This window comes from Glandiceps talaboti, chromosome 2, assembly GCF_964340395.1.
Source record: "Glandiceps talaboti chromosome 2, keGlaTala1.1, whole genome shotgun sequence".
Taxonomy (NCBI): Eukaryota; Metazoa; Hemichordata; class Enteropneusta; family Spengelidae; genus Glandiceps; species Glandiceps talaboti.
Genome location: NC_135550.1, coordinates 31,935,998 through 31,954,601, shown reverse-complemented (window position 1 = coordinate 31,954,601; position 18,604 = coordinate 31,935,998). Strand labels below are relative to the sequence as shown.

The window sequence follows — 18,604 nt, the reverse complement described above, 5'->3', positions numbered from 1 at the left end:
ATTTGGGATAAAACTTGAAGTAATAATTTAATTCAAAGCTCTGGAGACTTGGATAACGAACTTGAACTGTAACCCAAGTGCAAAGGGACTCGTATTATTGCTTAGATTGCCGTTTTCCTAAAAAAAAATCACATGAATCATGCTACTACCAATGTATTAATGTATGCCCTATACAAAAATTTCCGTAGAGGTAGGGGATATGTATTCCAGTTATATATTAATACGTTGTGATATCTAGACTAGACTCTAGACTAGAAAAGGAAAACAGCAATCTAAGAAGTACTACACGCCCCTATGGCCAAGTGAGGCGTGTTCATTTACGCCAAAGCCTGGCACAAATACTGTGCATTAAATTTAATAAGGTAGAACATGAAACGGACTAAAAGTTGTAGAGAGATTTTGCTCTCATTGGGTATTGCAATATTATCTGTCATGGGTCTGGATTTTACAATCGCGCCCTCAAACGACTTCAGCTTTATACGCTTTCTATCGACGAGGGCGCTGTGTGTGCGACCATCTTGAATTCCAATGTAGTTTCTTCTTCTCGTTACTACATTTACAAGAGCAGAAACTTGCGTGAATGAAATGATGTCGTGAAGACTTAAATAGTCAAGACGTTACCGGATATTCATATAGGTGTAATTTCCCGTAGCAGCAAGCAACTAGTTCATCCCTAGTCGCTGTAATAAGAATCTTCGACGAGTGTGCTACATCTACAGTGCAGTGCCAGTGACAAGCGTAATCATAACCGTGATATCGTATCGTATCGTATATTGCATTACCATAGCAATGGATCCTATGTATCTAGCCCTTAGTTTCTATAGGAGAAGAAAGTTTGAGGAATGTGTCACTCTGTGCACTCAACTTCTTGAGAAAAATCCGTACGATCAGGTAAGCTGAACCTTTTATTTCAAAACACCTGTCGATATCATAAATTTTAAATATTTTCTCAGATTGCAATAATTCCCAACGATTACGAGTCACAGTGTTTCGTACTGTAGTTTGTAGTGTAGTGTAATTTGACAGATATTGCTCTGTACATAAGATTTTACAATTTTGAAATCGTGTAGTTTAAAAGATAACAATCTCCACCTTGCGTTTCATACCACTACACATTTATCATGTTTACCCCCTCCCTCCCACACACACCAAAAAGGGTAAAGAAAAACCCACAAAAATGTGTGAAATAAAGCATGTATCAGTATATTCCATATTAACACATGTACACATGAACCATTCACCCCTTTGAAGAGAGTGTACTGTCTGTCAACTTTCATATCGCCAGTCTTGGCAAACAAATACTGAACACCTTGTAAAGAAAGCACAACAGCGTCTTTATTTTCTCAGACGTTTGAAGAAATTTGGAATAAGTCGTTGTATTTTAGACAAGTTTTACCACACTGTGATAGAGAGTATTTTAATGTATCACCATCACCATCTGTTTTAACAACATCACCAACGATGAGTTGAATGCACATGAGAGAGTCGTCCAGACAGCACAGAGAAGCATAGGTACAGATTCTGAATTACAATCCTTACAATTAGTCTATCATTCCAGATCCATTCGCAAAGCTACATCCATCATTAGGGATTCCAGTCATCTGGCACATACATTTTTTGAACTGTTACACTCGGGTAGGCAGTACAGGAGTATCAAAACAAAATCAGAATGTTTTAGGAAGAGCTTTTATCCATCTATGATCCGTATTTTAAACCAGTCCTAGGATCGTTTACCATTAAATTTTGTTTTAGTGTTAGGTTTGTCTGAGCATTGTATCTTTTTAGCATCTTGTGTGTTTTGTATCATTTGATGTGTTACATCAATTTTATCTTTTGCTTTTACTTTCCACTTGCATTTTCTTTTTTACGGTTTATTCAATTGTTGTCTTCTTTCCAATCTTTAGTTTTCAATCTTTTATAATTAAGTGCATGTGGAAAGCCAATTTCCAATGCATTTTTATGCTAATGGCAATATAGTTATCTATATACCTATGGTGATTTTAACTTTTTCTTTTCTTTGCCGATTACAACAGGCAGCATGGTCACTGAAGACTAGAGCATTAACAGAACAAGTCTATGTAGATGAAGTAGAAGTAGATGAAGAAGGTATAGCAGAAATGGTTATGGATGATAATACAATAGCACAAGTTGCAAGTAAGTCAAAGAGAAACAATATCTACTATTGTAATTTGTAGAGGGATATTTCAGGCACAAAGTTACAAACTTGTAATTTGTAGAGGTCTATTTCAGGCACAAAGTTACAATCTTGTAAGAAAAAAAAAGATTTAGATACCATTGATATACATATTGAAAGTATTGGTACTGTCTAAACTATAGCATTTATTTATGCATCATTACTTATTGAAGATATGAATTGATTAATAGAGGTAAATATTTTACTTATTCTAATACATTTTAGTGGAGGAACATGTTGTTCTGCAGTGATATGGTTTAGGGTGAAAATAATTAATACTTTGTTTTGCAATGTACCCAGTGTGTTGTCTCTTGATAGCAGACATTCATCTAAAATGAAACCCATCAGTCGTGGTGTTCTCATTCCTCAGTCACCATTACCAGTAGTAGATATATATATAAGGGATGATCGCACAATGTCGCACGCGTTCAATAAACAAACTTCATTCATTTAGGGGGAAGTGGGGTCTGACATCAATGTGATTGCTGAACTTCACTTTCGCACTTCTAATGAAATTTTGAAAACTTGCATGCTTTCAAAGATAACTTGTTCTATATCTACTACTGAGATGTAGACTTAAAATGTACTGCTAATGTGACATACAGCTGGTTAGTAGTTTAATGTGTTTACTGTATTTTAGCATTGTATCAATCATAGTGGTATTACTGCTTGTGGTTTCATCATGATTTACATCACATATAAAAGTGTCAATGTCACACTTTTCAACGTCTGTTTATAGGGGAAGTGGATTTTATTTTTAATAAACAAACAAACAAAGTTCATTTATGGAGCTTATGTGACATTGTGGAATCATCCCTAAGGTATTGGTTGTAGTCTTGTGACCTGTTGACCAGACACCTCATTAAAGAAACCAGTAATGTTTTGTGTAACATTTTGATCCATAGGACCAGGCACCTCATTAAAGAAACCAGGAACAGGACAGGGTGGACCAAGTGCCGGGGTCAGACCAACAACACAAGGTGGACGACCTCTGACAGGGTTTGCCAGACCAGGTACCCAGGGAAGACCTGGAACAATGGAGCAGGCATTAAGGACTCCCAGGACAGCTCACACTGCAAGACCTGTAACCAGTGCATCAGGGAGATATGTCAGACTGGGAACTGTAAGTGATGGCAATATGGAGAGTCTGAGTTATCTGAAAGGGGGGGGGGGGGGGGGGGTGTCAATGGGAACTATAATAAAAGTGACTGTGGAAAAGAGGGGTTAGAGTGTCATTGTGAACTGTAAGTTGTGATGTGTGGGGATATTGAGGGCTGGGAGTGAGATGGGAATGAGGGTGTCAAGGATATTGACATAATTGGAAAGTCTGTATATCTGCATCCATCTGTATTCTCAGTTGTATCAGAGACTGCATTATTCAAACTACCTAAGTTAATCATGAACATATAAAGCATTTTGCGTTTTCATGTATTTGTATTATTATAAAGCTGATAAAAGGGACGTTATATGAATATCATTGGATTTTTAATGCAAATACAGAACTGAATTGGCAAAAAAGACAATAAACAGGTAACAAGTATAATATTTTTATACCTGAAGGCATCCATGTTATCAACTCCTGATGGACCATTCATCAATCTAGCCAGGCTGAACTTCTCTAAATATGCTCAAAGACCTACTTTGGCGAAGGTAAGATATTTCTCACATTTGTACAGAGACCTAGATTCAATGAAATTAAATGTTCATAATATGGTTGAGAAAAATAAAGCCTATTTTGAGAGTTTGCCTTTTTATACAAAATTAATTTTTGTTCCAGTCTTGAAATATGACATCACATGATTTGTAAACCCTCATAACTTATATCATGACCGAAAGTATTACTCTTCATCATACGCCGTAACATTCTCATTTCAACCAGTCTCACTGTGTAGTAGTGACACCAACCATACACCACCCTTTCACAAAGACCTGTAACAATGCCAGAGGTAGGGATTTTATTGATTCAGTATCCCATTGATAATTTCATTTATTACACTTTTATGCTTTATGGGTTATTTCTAGGCATTGTTTGAGTACATATTTCACCATGAGAACGATGTAAGAAATGCTTTAGAATTGGCTGCCCTAGCAACAGAAGCTTGTCAGTTCAAAGACTGGTGGTGGAAAGTGCAGCTTGGCAAATGTTACTACAGGTCAGTTTAATGTTTTCACCTAGTGTGTTGCCACACCAAAATTTCAAAGTTTTTCTATGTTTATTGTTTTCATTGCTGTCTTCATTTATATATTGAACCAATGCAGGTTAAGTAAACATCTTGGAAGTGCAACTTGTAGAAATAATACAGTATATATGTCAATATGTGGCCATGTGTATGTATGCATATCTGAGTATATTCATTTGTACATGTAATTGTTAACACATGTCACTTGTGTATGTGTTTGTCCATCTGAGTGTATATATATGGGTTCATGGAAATATTTTGTGTGTTGAATCATGTTTTAGTCTATTGATTAAAACATCTGAAGTTATTTTGATTTATTCCTGTATATTCTCTAATATATGTGTGTGTCAACATGATGCATGCATACACTATAGGTACCTTCTCTCCTAAAAAGGTGGTTGTGCACTATGCTACTTTGATGTTCTGGCTGAAAGTACGAAATATCTTTCTGCTACACTGTATTCCAGTTATCAGAAAATATAAACGATTTCATCTTTGGCCACTAGGGGCGCTGTTCACAAGTGGTTGTAAACCAGAAATGAGGACCAGAATAGTTGCACATTGTTCCATAGAAACAGCTGATAGAAAGTTGTCCCTAGTTCTTGTCAGTCTTTTACACACATTTTGTTCACAGCTTTGTGCATTGCCATATTATCAGTGGCCATGACGGAAATTTTGGCCCTAACTTTGTCAAATATGGGGTGCCCTCTTCCGATACTTACCTGCTATTAAAATGACAAGAAGTTTGATAACAAGAATAGACTGTATTAATTACCATTTATTTAGAATTCCTCTCATAGAAAGTGTAAATAAATTTGATGATGTCATGAGGTCAAAGTTTAAAGTTTAAATTGTGATTATTGTCTAGACTTGGGTTGTATAGAGAAGCTGAGCAGCAGTTCAAGTCAGCCTTAAAACAACAAGACATGATAGATACCTTCCTATACCTAAGTAAAGTCTATGCTAGATTGGATCAGCCATTGGCAGCAGTTGAAGTCTATAAACAAGGTTTGGAGAAGTTCTCTGGTGAAACAGCATTGCTAACTGGCATTTCCAGAATTTATGAGGTAGGAATCCGTAAAAGAAAATAAGAATGTTTTTCATTTAAGAAATTTGACAATTTTGAATGCAGTGCTAACTATGTACAACAATAGCAAGTCATGTAATGTTGATAGAATTACAAGTTTTCCACATTCAACCACATTCATTTCTAAGTTCAATATTCCGGTGCACTTTTTAGGAGACTTCCACATTTTGATTACAAGTTGATTATATCCATATAACACCCACTTGTGTCATCTATCATATACAGCAACAATAGTTTTACTCTGCGTCTATCTAAGCTTACAAGGTGATTATATCCATATAACACCCACTTGTGTCATCTATCATATGCAGCAACAATAGTTTTACTCTGCGTCTATCTAAGTTTACTCTTAGGTTATGTTTAGTAGTTATGCATATTATTCAGATACAGTGCCAGTGTTTTTGTAGACAAATGTTTCTGAGCACTGAGATGTTGCACTGTCCCATTACATGTAAAATGTACAACTAGCAGGTCAGCTTTGCATTTATTTATTCATTCTTTGATAAAAAGATCCAAAAGGTCACTGACATGATGGATATGATGAAATCATTTTGAGGAAAGACTTATTTTTTTGTAGAACTTCTAATTTCTTGGATTATGTTAATTTTTGGTTTGATTTTCTCTAGGGTTTAAATGATTTACCTAATGCTACTAAGTTTTACAAGGAAGTGTTACATTATGACAATACCCATGTAGAAGCTATAGCCTGTATAGCCACCAATTATTTCTATTCAGACCAGCCTGAAATAGCACTCAGATTTTATAGGTAAGTTGGTCACACATATAAATTAAATTTCTTATTTGCTTTGTTTTTCATATAAAATCCCCTTCCCATGCAACATCTGCCAGATTTTAGAGTTTTTCAGTTCCACTTCCATGGAAATCGTGTATATTTATCATTTGTAACATAATTATATCAATTCCTAATATAGTTCTTACTTCATTCAAGATAATTTAGGTGTTGTTGCTGTATCTGTTAAGTGGGAATGGTGTAGAAGTAATTCATACAAGACAAGTTATGAAGTGTATAGATTATACTGTACTTTTGAATTTTTCTAAAGTGTAGCATTAATGTGATAAAATTAATTATGTAGACACTTTTCCTTCACAGAAAGAAAGTAGAGTAAAATGACACATTACAACTTACCTTGCATATAGTATGTCTGGTATTTGATGTATAATACTTGCATGTGTTCTCAAGACAGGATTCCAGTTCTGATAGGAAGTTAGGTTTTAAAATACGAAAAGGAGCGGCACTTAAGGACCATTTGTGTATTTTGAGTAGATTACGTAAGATTTAAGGAAGGTTCTAATATAAGAAGTGATTTGAAGCCTTTTCTTGTGATTTGTTTTTTTGACAGGAGACTACTTCAGATGGGTGTCTATAACACTGAATTGTTCAACAATCTAGGATTGTGTTGTTTTTATGCCCAACAATATGATATGACTTTGAACTGTTTTGAGCGTGCTGTAGCCTTGTCGACAGAAGACCCAGCTACAGCTGACGTCTGGTACAATGTGGGACATGTTGCCTTGGTAAGCAATATACATATATTGTCCTGAAATTTCTTGCAATCATACACTTTTACTATATGTGCAACATTCCCATTGCTGAGAACATAGTATATTTATGTTGGAGTCCACAATCAGGGCTTGACTATAGTGTCAGTATTACCCATTGTGTCTGTGATTACCATTGGTCTTGATAAAACTGATTTCCAATTTACCAATAACAGGGATGGACTACTCAAAACTACCCAATGCTGTTTGTTCAATTTGCTGTTACTACAAGTTTAAACCCATTTCTTACTGTACAACTGTGTATATAAACAGTTTGATATCATATATTGTTTACAATGAAAGGAGTAAAAGAACGTAATTTTGCTCTTCGCAATGTTTTGCTTATAACTTATTTTTGAATCTTTCTCATACTCTCTTCATAGTTTTTAAAGTATGTTAGTTCAATACCATTATCCTGTATATCATATTAAATCTGTTCTGATTATAATTTGTTGTGTTACTAAGATAAATCATTGCAATTGTTGACATTAGTCAGCATCTTTCATACAAATGAAATATGTCTTTAATACATTGTAAGAGTGATAGGTAAATATTTTATGTTTTTATTTTACCATTCAGATACTTTCAGTCACATTTATGTATAGCCTCAGAATTTTAAGATGAAATGATTTCAATGCAAAGATCATGTATAATGATGAGATATAAGATGAGAATTGAAATTTCCAATGCTAGTACAGAAATTCAAAATCGGTAAATCTCTTAAAAATAATATAATTGGGTCTTTGCAATAATAAACATGCTCTTTTCCACCATTGTTTCATACAGGGCATAGGAGATATGAACTTGGCATATCAGTGTTTCCGACTAGCAATCACTTTTAATAATGATCATGCCGAAGCATATAATAATCTAGGTGTCTTAGAGTTGAGGAAGGGACATTTTGAACAGGTATGTAGTCCCTTATCTTGGACAGTATTGCAGTACAATTTTAGAAGGGTGAATGTTTACAAAGCTGGTAACAAAAATACCGTCATATTTCATTGTGTCAAAACGACTTTTGTTGGACTCAAGTAATGTTGATGGAATGCAGAAAAAAAACCTTATATGAGTTGGCCAGGTTAGTAATGGAGAATTACTTCAGAGATGATTTGAATACTTTTATCTAAAAAATATCACCATCGGATGATTGCATTACAATAAACATGTTAAATTTTACCAGTTTTTTAACCACCTTATAGAATTCAATATATTTTCTGTTTTCTGTATTTTTCATTTTATAGGCACGTTCATTTTTCCAATCAGCCCAAATGCTAGCCTCACACACCTATGAACCATTCTATAACTTTGCAGCTCTTTGTGACCAGGTAAGTTGTCATAGTGATGTGTTTTTTTGTCTTCCAGAATTCAGAATTTGCTGGTTATAATTGTTGTGTGTAGTGTTTGACTATTCCTTAGACAGGTTGTCATTACCTTATTAGTACCACATACAATACTTCTGCCCAAGCTAATAAAGGTTTTTAACAGTTTATTCCTCACATGAAGCATAACATAGTATTTTGATCCACACTAAGAATACCAGGTAGGAATGTCAGTTCAGTAGAAATTTATCACTACCCCAGCTAGCTGCACACAAGAGCATATCACGAATCAACTTTTCTATAAGAATCCAAGGTGATTCTCTCATTTCTTGTATACCTCTGTTGCAGCAGAACATAAACAATACTGGGGAAGAAATTTACTTCTCGGTCATGTAGGGTTTGTAACACCATGAATTAACAAAATAGCTAGATTGTATTCTGGCTGAATATTGTCCTACAGATGCTACATAATCATACTATGATGTTCATTATGGAAACACTATGATTAATACACAAGTTCTCTTCTTCCACTTTGGATTTAGAAACATAAATATTAATAATTAGTTCTTGTTCCATGACAAGGGTTCTGGTTACAAGTAACGTTTCACTTGTTCAGGTCAATCGACATTATCAACCTGTTCATTTGCTGGCTTGACTGCTAGGCGGCATAATGGCAATGACTTGATTGTAAAGATAATGTAATTGGTATGCCGCCTTGTCCGTGTTCATGATGTTGTCTCATTGTTATGGTGTGGAGATATTCTTTAGTTGGAATCAGACATGTTTTGAACAAATCACTTGACTTGTCCTTCTTCAGTGTCCAAACTAGATCTGACAAAATGTCCTAGTCATTGTAGTGAACAGATACACCCATATTAGTAAACACATGACCAGCACATTTCATTCAGCCATATGGCCTGGACATTAACCTTTGACCATTTGACCCAAAGGTCAATCCAAGCATTGTGAGGGTGGTTGGATAATACATATGTGATTTAGATGAAGATACATTTGATGAATGAATGTCAAATTATGGTTTCTTTCTCTCTGTTCTAAATCTTTGTTTTTTCATCTCTTTTGTTCAAAGGTTGGAGATCTACAGAGCAGTTACAATGCTGTCAAGAAATCATCCGATAATTACCCAGACCACTGTGACTCTAAGGAATTATTTACACAGCTTAAAAAACATTTCTCGTTATTATAATGAAACTCATATTTTACATACTACCACAGACAAGGAAGAGCTAATCTGTCTCTTCCTTGTGTGTGATACTACCTGGTAACCTGAGTTTGATTTCAGTCTCAATTTTAGTATCAAGGTCACTTTGATCTATCAATTGATACTAAATCTATGCTACTTTAGTTTTCTGCTGCAGTCTCCAAAGTCTCCGTCAGACCATATCATCGTAACACAATGTTGCATACAAAAATGCATTGTAAATACATACACAATCTGAATACATACTGAATATATACCAAGCAGAAGTAAAGCGTCAGATGTCACAGGTCAAATCTGGGCCAGCTGTATAGGTTTAGAGCGGATCTTTATTCCTACATGTATTGGGTATTTAAACACACCTTGTAAGCATAGACAATTCTCTCTATGGTCCTATGGTCTATGATGTACGGCAGTACCTGTACATGACATCAACTATCGTTATATTTACTAGAAGATTGACATTAAACTAGGTTTAGATACTTAAAATAAAACATGGTTAATACAGTCATGTTATATTGGTCATATATACACATGGTGTACAACAAAAGATTCCTGATACTTGCATATCCCTAACTGGTGTACAAGAAACGATTTCTGGTACTTGCATATCCCTAACTGGTGTACAAGAAACGATTTCTGGTACTTGCATATCCCTAACTGGTGTACAAGAAACGATTTCTGGTACTTGCGTATCCCTAACTGGTGTACAATAAACGATTTCTGGTACTTGCGTATCCCTAACTAGACATAAACAATCTCTCATTAATAGATTGTTTTTATATTTTTGCAATTTTAGCCTACTTCTTTTGATTTCTTGGAAAATGAACCAGCCTATTAGGTCACAGAACACTTTTCAAAACGTTATCAAATGCATATAAATTTGTGTAAATATCACTAGATACATATTTTACCTATATATCAATAGTTTGTGTTTGTGTTTGCTTACCTTTCTCTTGCTATCAGTAGTTCAGTGTTCAGTAAACTCTCTCTAAATTCAGGTGATGCAAAACATACCTAGAGTTGGTATTCAGCCCATGTAATTGATTTTTAAGAACAGATTTATGTAAAAACCATGAAATTATCGAAGAATTAGTAGACTGACTGTATATACTTATTGTGTGATTCCGTCCTATTGTATATTATCTTTGAATAAATATCATGTTTATCAAAAGCTGTGACAATTTATTCTTTGTATTGTTGTTGATACACGTATGTATGTATGTATGTATGTATGTATGTATGTATCTATCTATCTATGCATGCATGCATGCATGTATGTATGTATGTATGTATGTATGTATGTATGTATCTATGCATGTATGTATGTATGTATGTATGTATGTATGTATGTATGTATGTATGTATGTATGTATCTATGTATGTATCTATGCATGCATGCATGTATGTATGTATGTATGTATGTATGTATGTATGCATGCATGGATGGATGTATGTATGTATGACAATTGTCTGCGATGGTATGAGTTTTTGTGGCCAATGACCTGAAGAAAAAACGTGAATGTAATATCACCTTTCTTTTTGTGTACATGATATGTCGGATATTCTTGAAACACACAAACATCTTATGCCAATCAGTCACAAAAAGTATGATTTCAAACAAGATTTATTGATAAAAAATTACTTACATGGACTGAGAATTCAAAAGCTTAAACAGTATATTGTAGTCATAAATCAAATCTAACAAAGTTTTGATTTTATTTTATGAGTTATTTGGAATCATGTCTCCATAATGTTATGTATTTGACGTTTGGGTATATGCATCCATACAAGCAAAACTAAACTGCATTTAGTAGTTATTTTAAAGTGTCTCCACTATTTCATTGAATGTGTTAATGATTATAATTTATGAATTAATAAGCAGACCAGATCCCTAAAGTAACAATAAAATACCTGTGCAAAAATCACTAGACTATTCCTACAAGCTTTATATTTTTGAAGTTAATTTCAAATTAATCAGGAAACGCAGTAAATCTTGTTTCACACATAGGTACTGTTGAGTAGAGTTTGTTTCCAATGACATCACACGTTGAAGTCATCCAGCTATAACAATTGACGTCTGTCAATTTCTGTTAAAGCCTTCATAAAGGTAAATGTGCAAAGATAACTCAAGTCGACGGTACGTATGTAGATATTCTCAATGAATCAGCAAACTTCTTAGCGGTCTGCTTTCTTACATTTTAGGTTTAGGAAGACCCTGCATTTATGAATAAAACATAAAACGACATATATTAGTGCATCATTGTACTTTTGTTGCAGTCAACATAATCAAAGTGTAGTAGGGTGGGTAATAATGTACTCTCTTTGATAAGTGTTGACGTTTGTTTGTACAAATATCACTTGGCAGAGACATTGGCCAGAACTGTAAGTGCTTTTTTGACACGATGAATCGTTACAATCAAATAGTTGTTCAATCAAGTAAGATACGAAACAAATTACTTGCTACTTGAAATCAGACAAACTAGGTATATAGCCCGTAAACATACACAGGTCAAGTATTAATCACTTCTCCTTATTATGAAGACAATCATATTTATTGTACGTAATTATTTCTTTTACCTTCAAAACGTTTATTAATTCATCTACGCTAGGTCTATCCATCGTTTTCTTGCTATAATAGGTAAACGCCAGCTTGCCATCCCGATCTACGATGAAGTCTCCCCCCAACTGTGGAAGGAATTACAAGGATTTGTACGGCACATTACAACAAGTCGAATAACAGTTGATAAGTACAAATACACTCTTTAAAAAGCGCAATACTGAGATGCCAAATGAACAAAAGAATTTAATTACATGATACAGGGGTATATATACACTTATGATCTCACGCATTTGCACAGTCAGATATATTTATCACAATTTTGGACTATTTTTAATCAGAAGATAGGCAACACCATCCACATATATGTGACGATTCTTTATATTCAACTTGAATATAAACGGCAAAATGCAATGCAGTAAGATATATAGATTCAATAAAAACTAGATCCAATGAGATTCATGACATTAGTAAAAAGTAGTTATACAAACCATACCAAAATAAATATTCAACTCTTGTAAAACAGTTTTTGACAATGTTTTACTGTATTGGATAACCACTGTTATTTGAGAATGAATTTACTTCTAGAACGTGTTTCGTATTTTCGTTCATTCTCAAAAGTCAATTTTTCGCCTTTTTAGATATGTCCAAGATGCATGGAACTGATTTTGGCAAAAATAAATAATGATATGTGTGTGCTGTCAACGACTTGTCTGGTGTGTAGTCTTCGGGTTATGCGCTATCAACGACTTACCTGGTGTGTAGTCTCTGACTTACTTGGTGTGTAGTTTTCGGGTTATGCGCTATCAACGACTTACCTGGTGTGTAGTCTCTGACTTACTTGGTGTGTAGTTTTCGGGTTATGCGCTATCAACGACTTACCTGGTGTGTAGTCTCTGACTTACTTGGTGTGTAGTTTTCGGGTTATGCGCTATCAACGACTTACCTGGTATGTAGTTTTCGACTTACCAGGTGTGTAGTTTTCGGGTTATGTGCTATCAATGACTTACCTGGTGTCCATCTTCGGGATCATCAGACAGACTTTTAAAATACTGCCCTTTGCTTGCACTTCGGGTAGCAAAGTAATGCAGGACCTCTGAACTCCAGAGTTTGTAGAGTGAAACTCCAAGACCAATCGCTCTGAACAACTGGGAAGGAATAATTGATACGTTTTAAAGACTTTCTGCATTATTATATGCATCAATCTGTATTGTCTTTTTGTACGTGCGTGTATTTGTGTACAGATGCACACACACACACACACACACACACACACACACGCACACACGCATGCACGCACAGACATACATACATACATACATACATACATACATACATACATACATACATACATACATACATACATACAGACAGACAGACAGACAGACAGACAGACAGACAGACAGACAGACAGACAGACAGACAGACAGACAGACAGACAGACATGAACTTTGTAACTTTATTACTCACTTTTTTCTCAGGATCTGATAGCATATCAAATGGACAGGGCGTCTCTTCTAGAAACTTGACAGCGGTTGGTAGTGAGTAGAAAGAGACCAGTAGCACACGACCTCCAGCAGCCACAATTTCATCGTGGCGCTGTACTATCTGTGCCAAGTGGTCTCGTCATGGGGGTCAGGCAGAGTGGCGTAGAAACACAAGTACTAAATTCTCCTCACCAATGAAGTCCTTCAGTGTGATATCTCTGTTTAGTAGTCAAATATTTATGTATATGAGCTCAACAAGAAACGTCACAATACTACTGCAGCCAGACATCTACAGTTTCTGTATATTGCTTTCGAAAGAAATTTTTTTTCCCTATGACTTTAGGTTTTTCCCCGACAGATATGGGTAATAACATACACAGTTTAAATAAAAATACTTTGTTGTAAATGTAGCAATCGTATACACCTCCTTATATAAACTATATCCATCCCTGGACCACTTGAATAGCATTGAACAAAACAATGCCGTATAACGTACGAATACATTTTGAAAAGACGAGAGGTTACCTTGATGCTCTGACATCCGTCACCTTTACATCGATTGGTGCTTTCGACCCAACATTTAATTGGGATCCGAACCTGTCAGAGATTTTGGTATCAGCACTTTTTAAGATGTCATCCCAGTCACTCTAAAATGTAAATAAAGTCATGGGATGACGACGAACCAAAGTTAACCACATATTGAAGGTTTGCCTTGATTAATTAATTTTATCATAGAAATCTAATTCGCAATTTTCACCTAAAAATCCAACATCTGGTATCATTGCTTTTTGTATATCGTCGTCGATATTTTAATATTGACAGTGAAAACATGTATACGTCTATAGGGACCCAATCTGATTAAAATCTGATGTTAGATAGGCTGGTTTTCCTGTATTTACCTTTATTCCATCGTTATTGCGTCTTTTACGTGAGTTTTTTTTTTCCTGGGCGAACGCCTTGTCATGTACGAGAACTGAAAGATTATTTGTTTAACAATTTTCGTTTGTGAAATGTTCCATATTAGAGGACCCTATATATTTATAAGCTTAGATATGAACTCTCACCTCATTTTCCACAACTTCTTCATAGAGATCTTGTATATCTACATGTTTAAAGAAACTCTGAAATAAGTTGCGGAACTCGTCAGAAGAAGAACAGTTCAACCTACAGGGTAAAAACATACAATCACAATATAGGTCTACAAGTTATCTGCATTCTAATTTTAGAATTACGGTTTGTTATAGGCTTACCATAGCACACACACGTATACATACACACACACACACACACACACACGTACACACGTACACACGCACGCACGCACGCACGCACACACGCACGCACGCACGCACGCACACACACACACACACACACACACACACATGTACATGTACGCACGTATAATTGTACTTGGGATATCGTGACTTAAGCAATCAAAACGAATACGTGTTTATTGGGTTTATTCTCCATCACTGGTCACTTCTTTGACTCTGATTGCCTGACCACATCATACAAATGAGATTTATCTTGTAATAACTACGGGTTGTACTATATACCGCAGTGTTTCAGCTGTTGTTGTTATTGTTGTTGTTGTTGTTGTTGTTGTTGTTGTTGTTGTTGTTGTTGTTGTTGAGATATTTAACATTTAGTGTTCTCTTCATTATTAATCTATTAATCAGTGTGGCCATCCCAACAAACGAGCAAATATACATACTTAGTAAAGGCCGTTGCGTACAGTCCTATTATTGGCCCTAAATACTTGGGAAATCCAGTTTCCATGAACTGATCCACAGATTCTGTAAGACATTAAAACAAATAGTAACACATACACATATACATACACCACGATTTCAGATAAAGTTTCTTCTTTTTCACTGGGTAGATAAATATATTTCTGTTCAAAGGAAAGAGTAACTAACTGTATGCTGACATTTGTCATAATGGTCGAAAAGGTTACTGTGGCTAACTCGGAATTTACAAGTTGTTGGTTCAAGTCTCACCGGTACCACTGTCACTTGTTTCTGAATAGTCCTTGTGCAAGATTTTAATCTATATACCAGTTACAATATTTTAAATTTAAAGGGCCTGTATCAAAATACATTCTCTTTTTCTCAAAACCAGACTAATTTTACATGTTACAGTATATACAAATATTCTTTCACCTCTCGTGATAAAACTGTCTTTCAACTTAGAATTTGTAACTTTACTATATTTTCAAAGGGTGTTATATGTTAATTATATACGCAACAATGTTACATAAATCACCATAACCCTCATTGATACATGCTAGTTGATTATGTAGATACTGTGAATGCATACAGCTCTAGCCATGCAGATATTGTACATTCAACCTTTTCTTGACCTCAATTTGAAGACAATTGCTTGAAGTGAGAAAAGAATGACAAACAGTACAATATTTCATTATTGATTTGCCAAGGTAGATAAACAAAATAAACAAACGAAGTGCAAAGGGCCTTAAACTGATATCTACAATCTCTATGGTGGACCACTGATAGACCCTAGTCTAGCTGCTAGACCTAGGCTTTTCTTCTCAACACTCGGTTTCTGAAGGTGACACACAATCGAGGGCGAATGCCGTTCGGGCTCTCGCCCTCACTAGCGACCTTCGGTCACATTGACAGTGAGCAGAAACGCCCGAGGGGTCTATCGACCCTTGGTCTATGGGTGGACTGAGGTACAGCTACAATGCAATGATTGAACCTTCGACTTCAAAGCACACAAAAACTAGCTGTTATTCCTGAAAATCCATCTCCTATATATTAACTCAGACCACTAAAAATATTAGTGGTCTGAGATATTAACTACTTCGGACCGAGAGCATTCACTGTCCTTCGCTACCTCCATTTTATGTTACAGTGTTCATGGCTATTGTTCGGTAGATTTATTTTGCGGAAAATATCCTTAGTTTGTTATAAAACTTGAAGGATTAATCTTATCTACCTGGTGCATTAGAAACCCAGAATTTGGAAACAAACCATAGACAAGGAAGAACTTACTTTGATTTGTCGCTCTGGCATTCTCAATAATCTCACGTGATTTATCCACTGTTTCCCGTACAATCGTACACAGTTTCTCCTTGTCAACAGTCGGCGATTCCATGATAATTTGTGTATGTCTACGAAATGAAACGTACGACGGTGGAGAGCGATCACACCGTCTATTAACAATGACACGGTGTGAATTGAATGAGTGTCTGCTTCTGCTTGATGCTGTGCAAAACACCTTGCGGTTATCGCGCACAGGTCAATGTGGCTCTGGTGATCACTACCGTAACGACTATTTTTATGCCTGTGCACATTTAACCTTTCAACCCACCACAATACTGATGAATGTCACGGTGACATAGCAAAATATTACTAACTTAATACCAATTCAGTATACATCACTGAATAGCAACGATGATAAGAGGTCTAAATTTGATATATAAGACGAGTTGAACAACGAAAACACAGCCAATAAACATCAGGTGTATAGAGGAAAGGAAGACTTCAATCGAGCGGCTGAGGTGACATAACTAATTGAAATGTATAAGTTGATTAATAACAAATCTGTTGTTATCTTTCCGTCAAATTCTTCCACTAACTTATTGAAGGAGCGTTCCCAAAATGAAGCTATTGGTTTAAAACGATGGGATTATTCTAATAAAATGCACAGTAATTAAAAAAAGTGTCAATTTAAGCATAAAATACAAATTGAGGCGTTCGAGACAATTATATTTATTTTGAAAGCTACATTACTGGAATCCAACTTCTACTTGCAGCCTTGTAACTAACTACGGACCACTCAATTTACAAAATGAAAAATAATGTATATAACCAATGAAAGACAACAATGTCAGTATATATAACTACAGTTTTTTGAACTTGAAGTTACCGATGATACGTCATTCTTAATAATCAACAGATATGGTAGCATGTTTTCCTAAAACATACACTAACATACACTAACTTAAGTGACTATATATACATTAACATACACTAACATACACTAAGTGACTATATATACATTAACATACGCTAACATACACTAAGTGACTATATATACACTAACATACACTATGTGACTATATATACACTAACATACACTAAGTGACTATATATACACTAACATACACTAAGTGACTATATATACATTAACATACACTAACATACACTAAGTGACTATATATACATTAACATACACTAACATACACTAAGTGACTATATATACATTAACATACACTAAGTGACTATATATACACTAACATACACTAAGTGACTATATATACACTAACATACACCAAGTGACTATATATACACTAACATACACTAAGTGACTATATGTACACTAACATACACTAAGTGACTATATATACATTAACATACACTAACATACACTAAGTGACTATATATACATTAACATACACTAAGTGACTATATATACATTAACATACACTAACATACACTAAGTGACTATATATACATTAACATACACTAACATACACTAAGTGACTATATATACATTAACATACACTAACATACACTAAGTGACTATATATACATTAACATACACTAACATACAATAAGTGACTATATATACATTAACATACACTAACATACACTAAGTGACTATATATACATTAACATACACTAACATACACTAAGTGACTATATATACATTAACATACACTACCATACACTAAGTGACTATATATACATGTATCTCAGTAGTAAACAAGGTTTTTCCATTTGACTACTTCAATTCAACCAGCACCAATTTATATTTCAGTTTAAATATTATTTAAATTGAACTATAAATTGGTTTATTAAATAAACATCCCTATGCTTGGTGATGTTTAAGGTATCCTTGAGTTAGTTACTTCCTTGTGTGCACACGGGCCATAAGGACAAGCTAGAAGAGTTGTATCACAGTAAATATAGTGTAAGTATGTAGAATTATAGAACTGGTGGAGGGTCTATGGTAAGACAAGGTTCACATTAA

General features: G+C 34.9%; 2 protein-coding genes across 2 annotated transcripts; one reads left to right on the top strand and one right to left on the bottom strand.

The window, feature by feature from the left end:
• Positions 1-518: 518 nt before the first annotated feature.
• LOC144451260 (tetratricopeptide repeat protein 8-like) lies at positions 519-10,683 on the top strand. The gene is made up of 11 exons (XM_078142066.1): positions 519-891; positions 2,034-2,154; positions 3,100-3,317; positions 3,755-3,844; positions 4,217-4,347; positions 5,243-5,441; positions 6,088-6,227; positions 6,823-6,997; positions 7,808-7,930; positions 8,263-8,346; positions 9,428-10,683. Exons 1-11 carry the CDS (start codon positions 790-792, stop codon positions 9,542-9,544), a joined length of 1,500 nt encoding a protein of 499 aa, XP_077998192.1. The 5' UTR covers positions 519-789; the 3' UTR covers positions 9,545-10,683.
• A 2,557-nt stretch (positions 10,684-13,240) lies between these two features.
• LOC144446691 (uncharacterized) lies at positions 13,241-16,723 on the bottom strand. The gene is made up of 6 exons (XM_078136515.1): positions 16,621-16,723; positions 15,318-15,399; positions 14,668-14,767; positions 14,129-14,250; positions 13,587-13,821; positions 13,241-13,264 (listed from the first exon to the last, which is right to left on the bottom strand). The coding sequence occupies exons 1-5, from the start codon at positions 16,721-16,723 to the stop codon at positions 13,752-13,754; spliced, it is 477 nt and encodes a 158-aa protein (XP_077992641.1). The 3' UTR covers positions 13,241-13,264; positions 13,587-13,751.
• Positions 16,724-18,604: the final 1,881 nt, after the last annotated feature.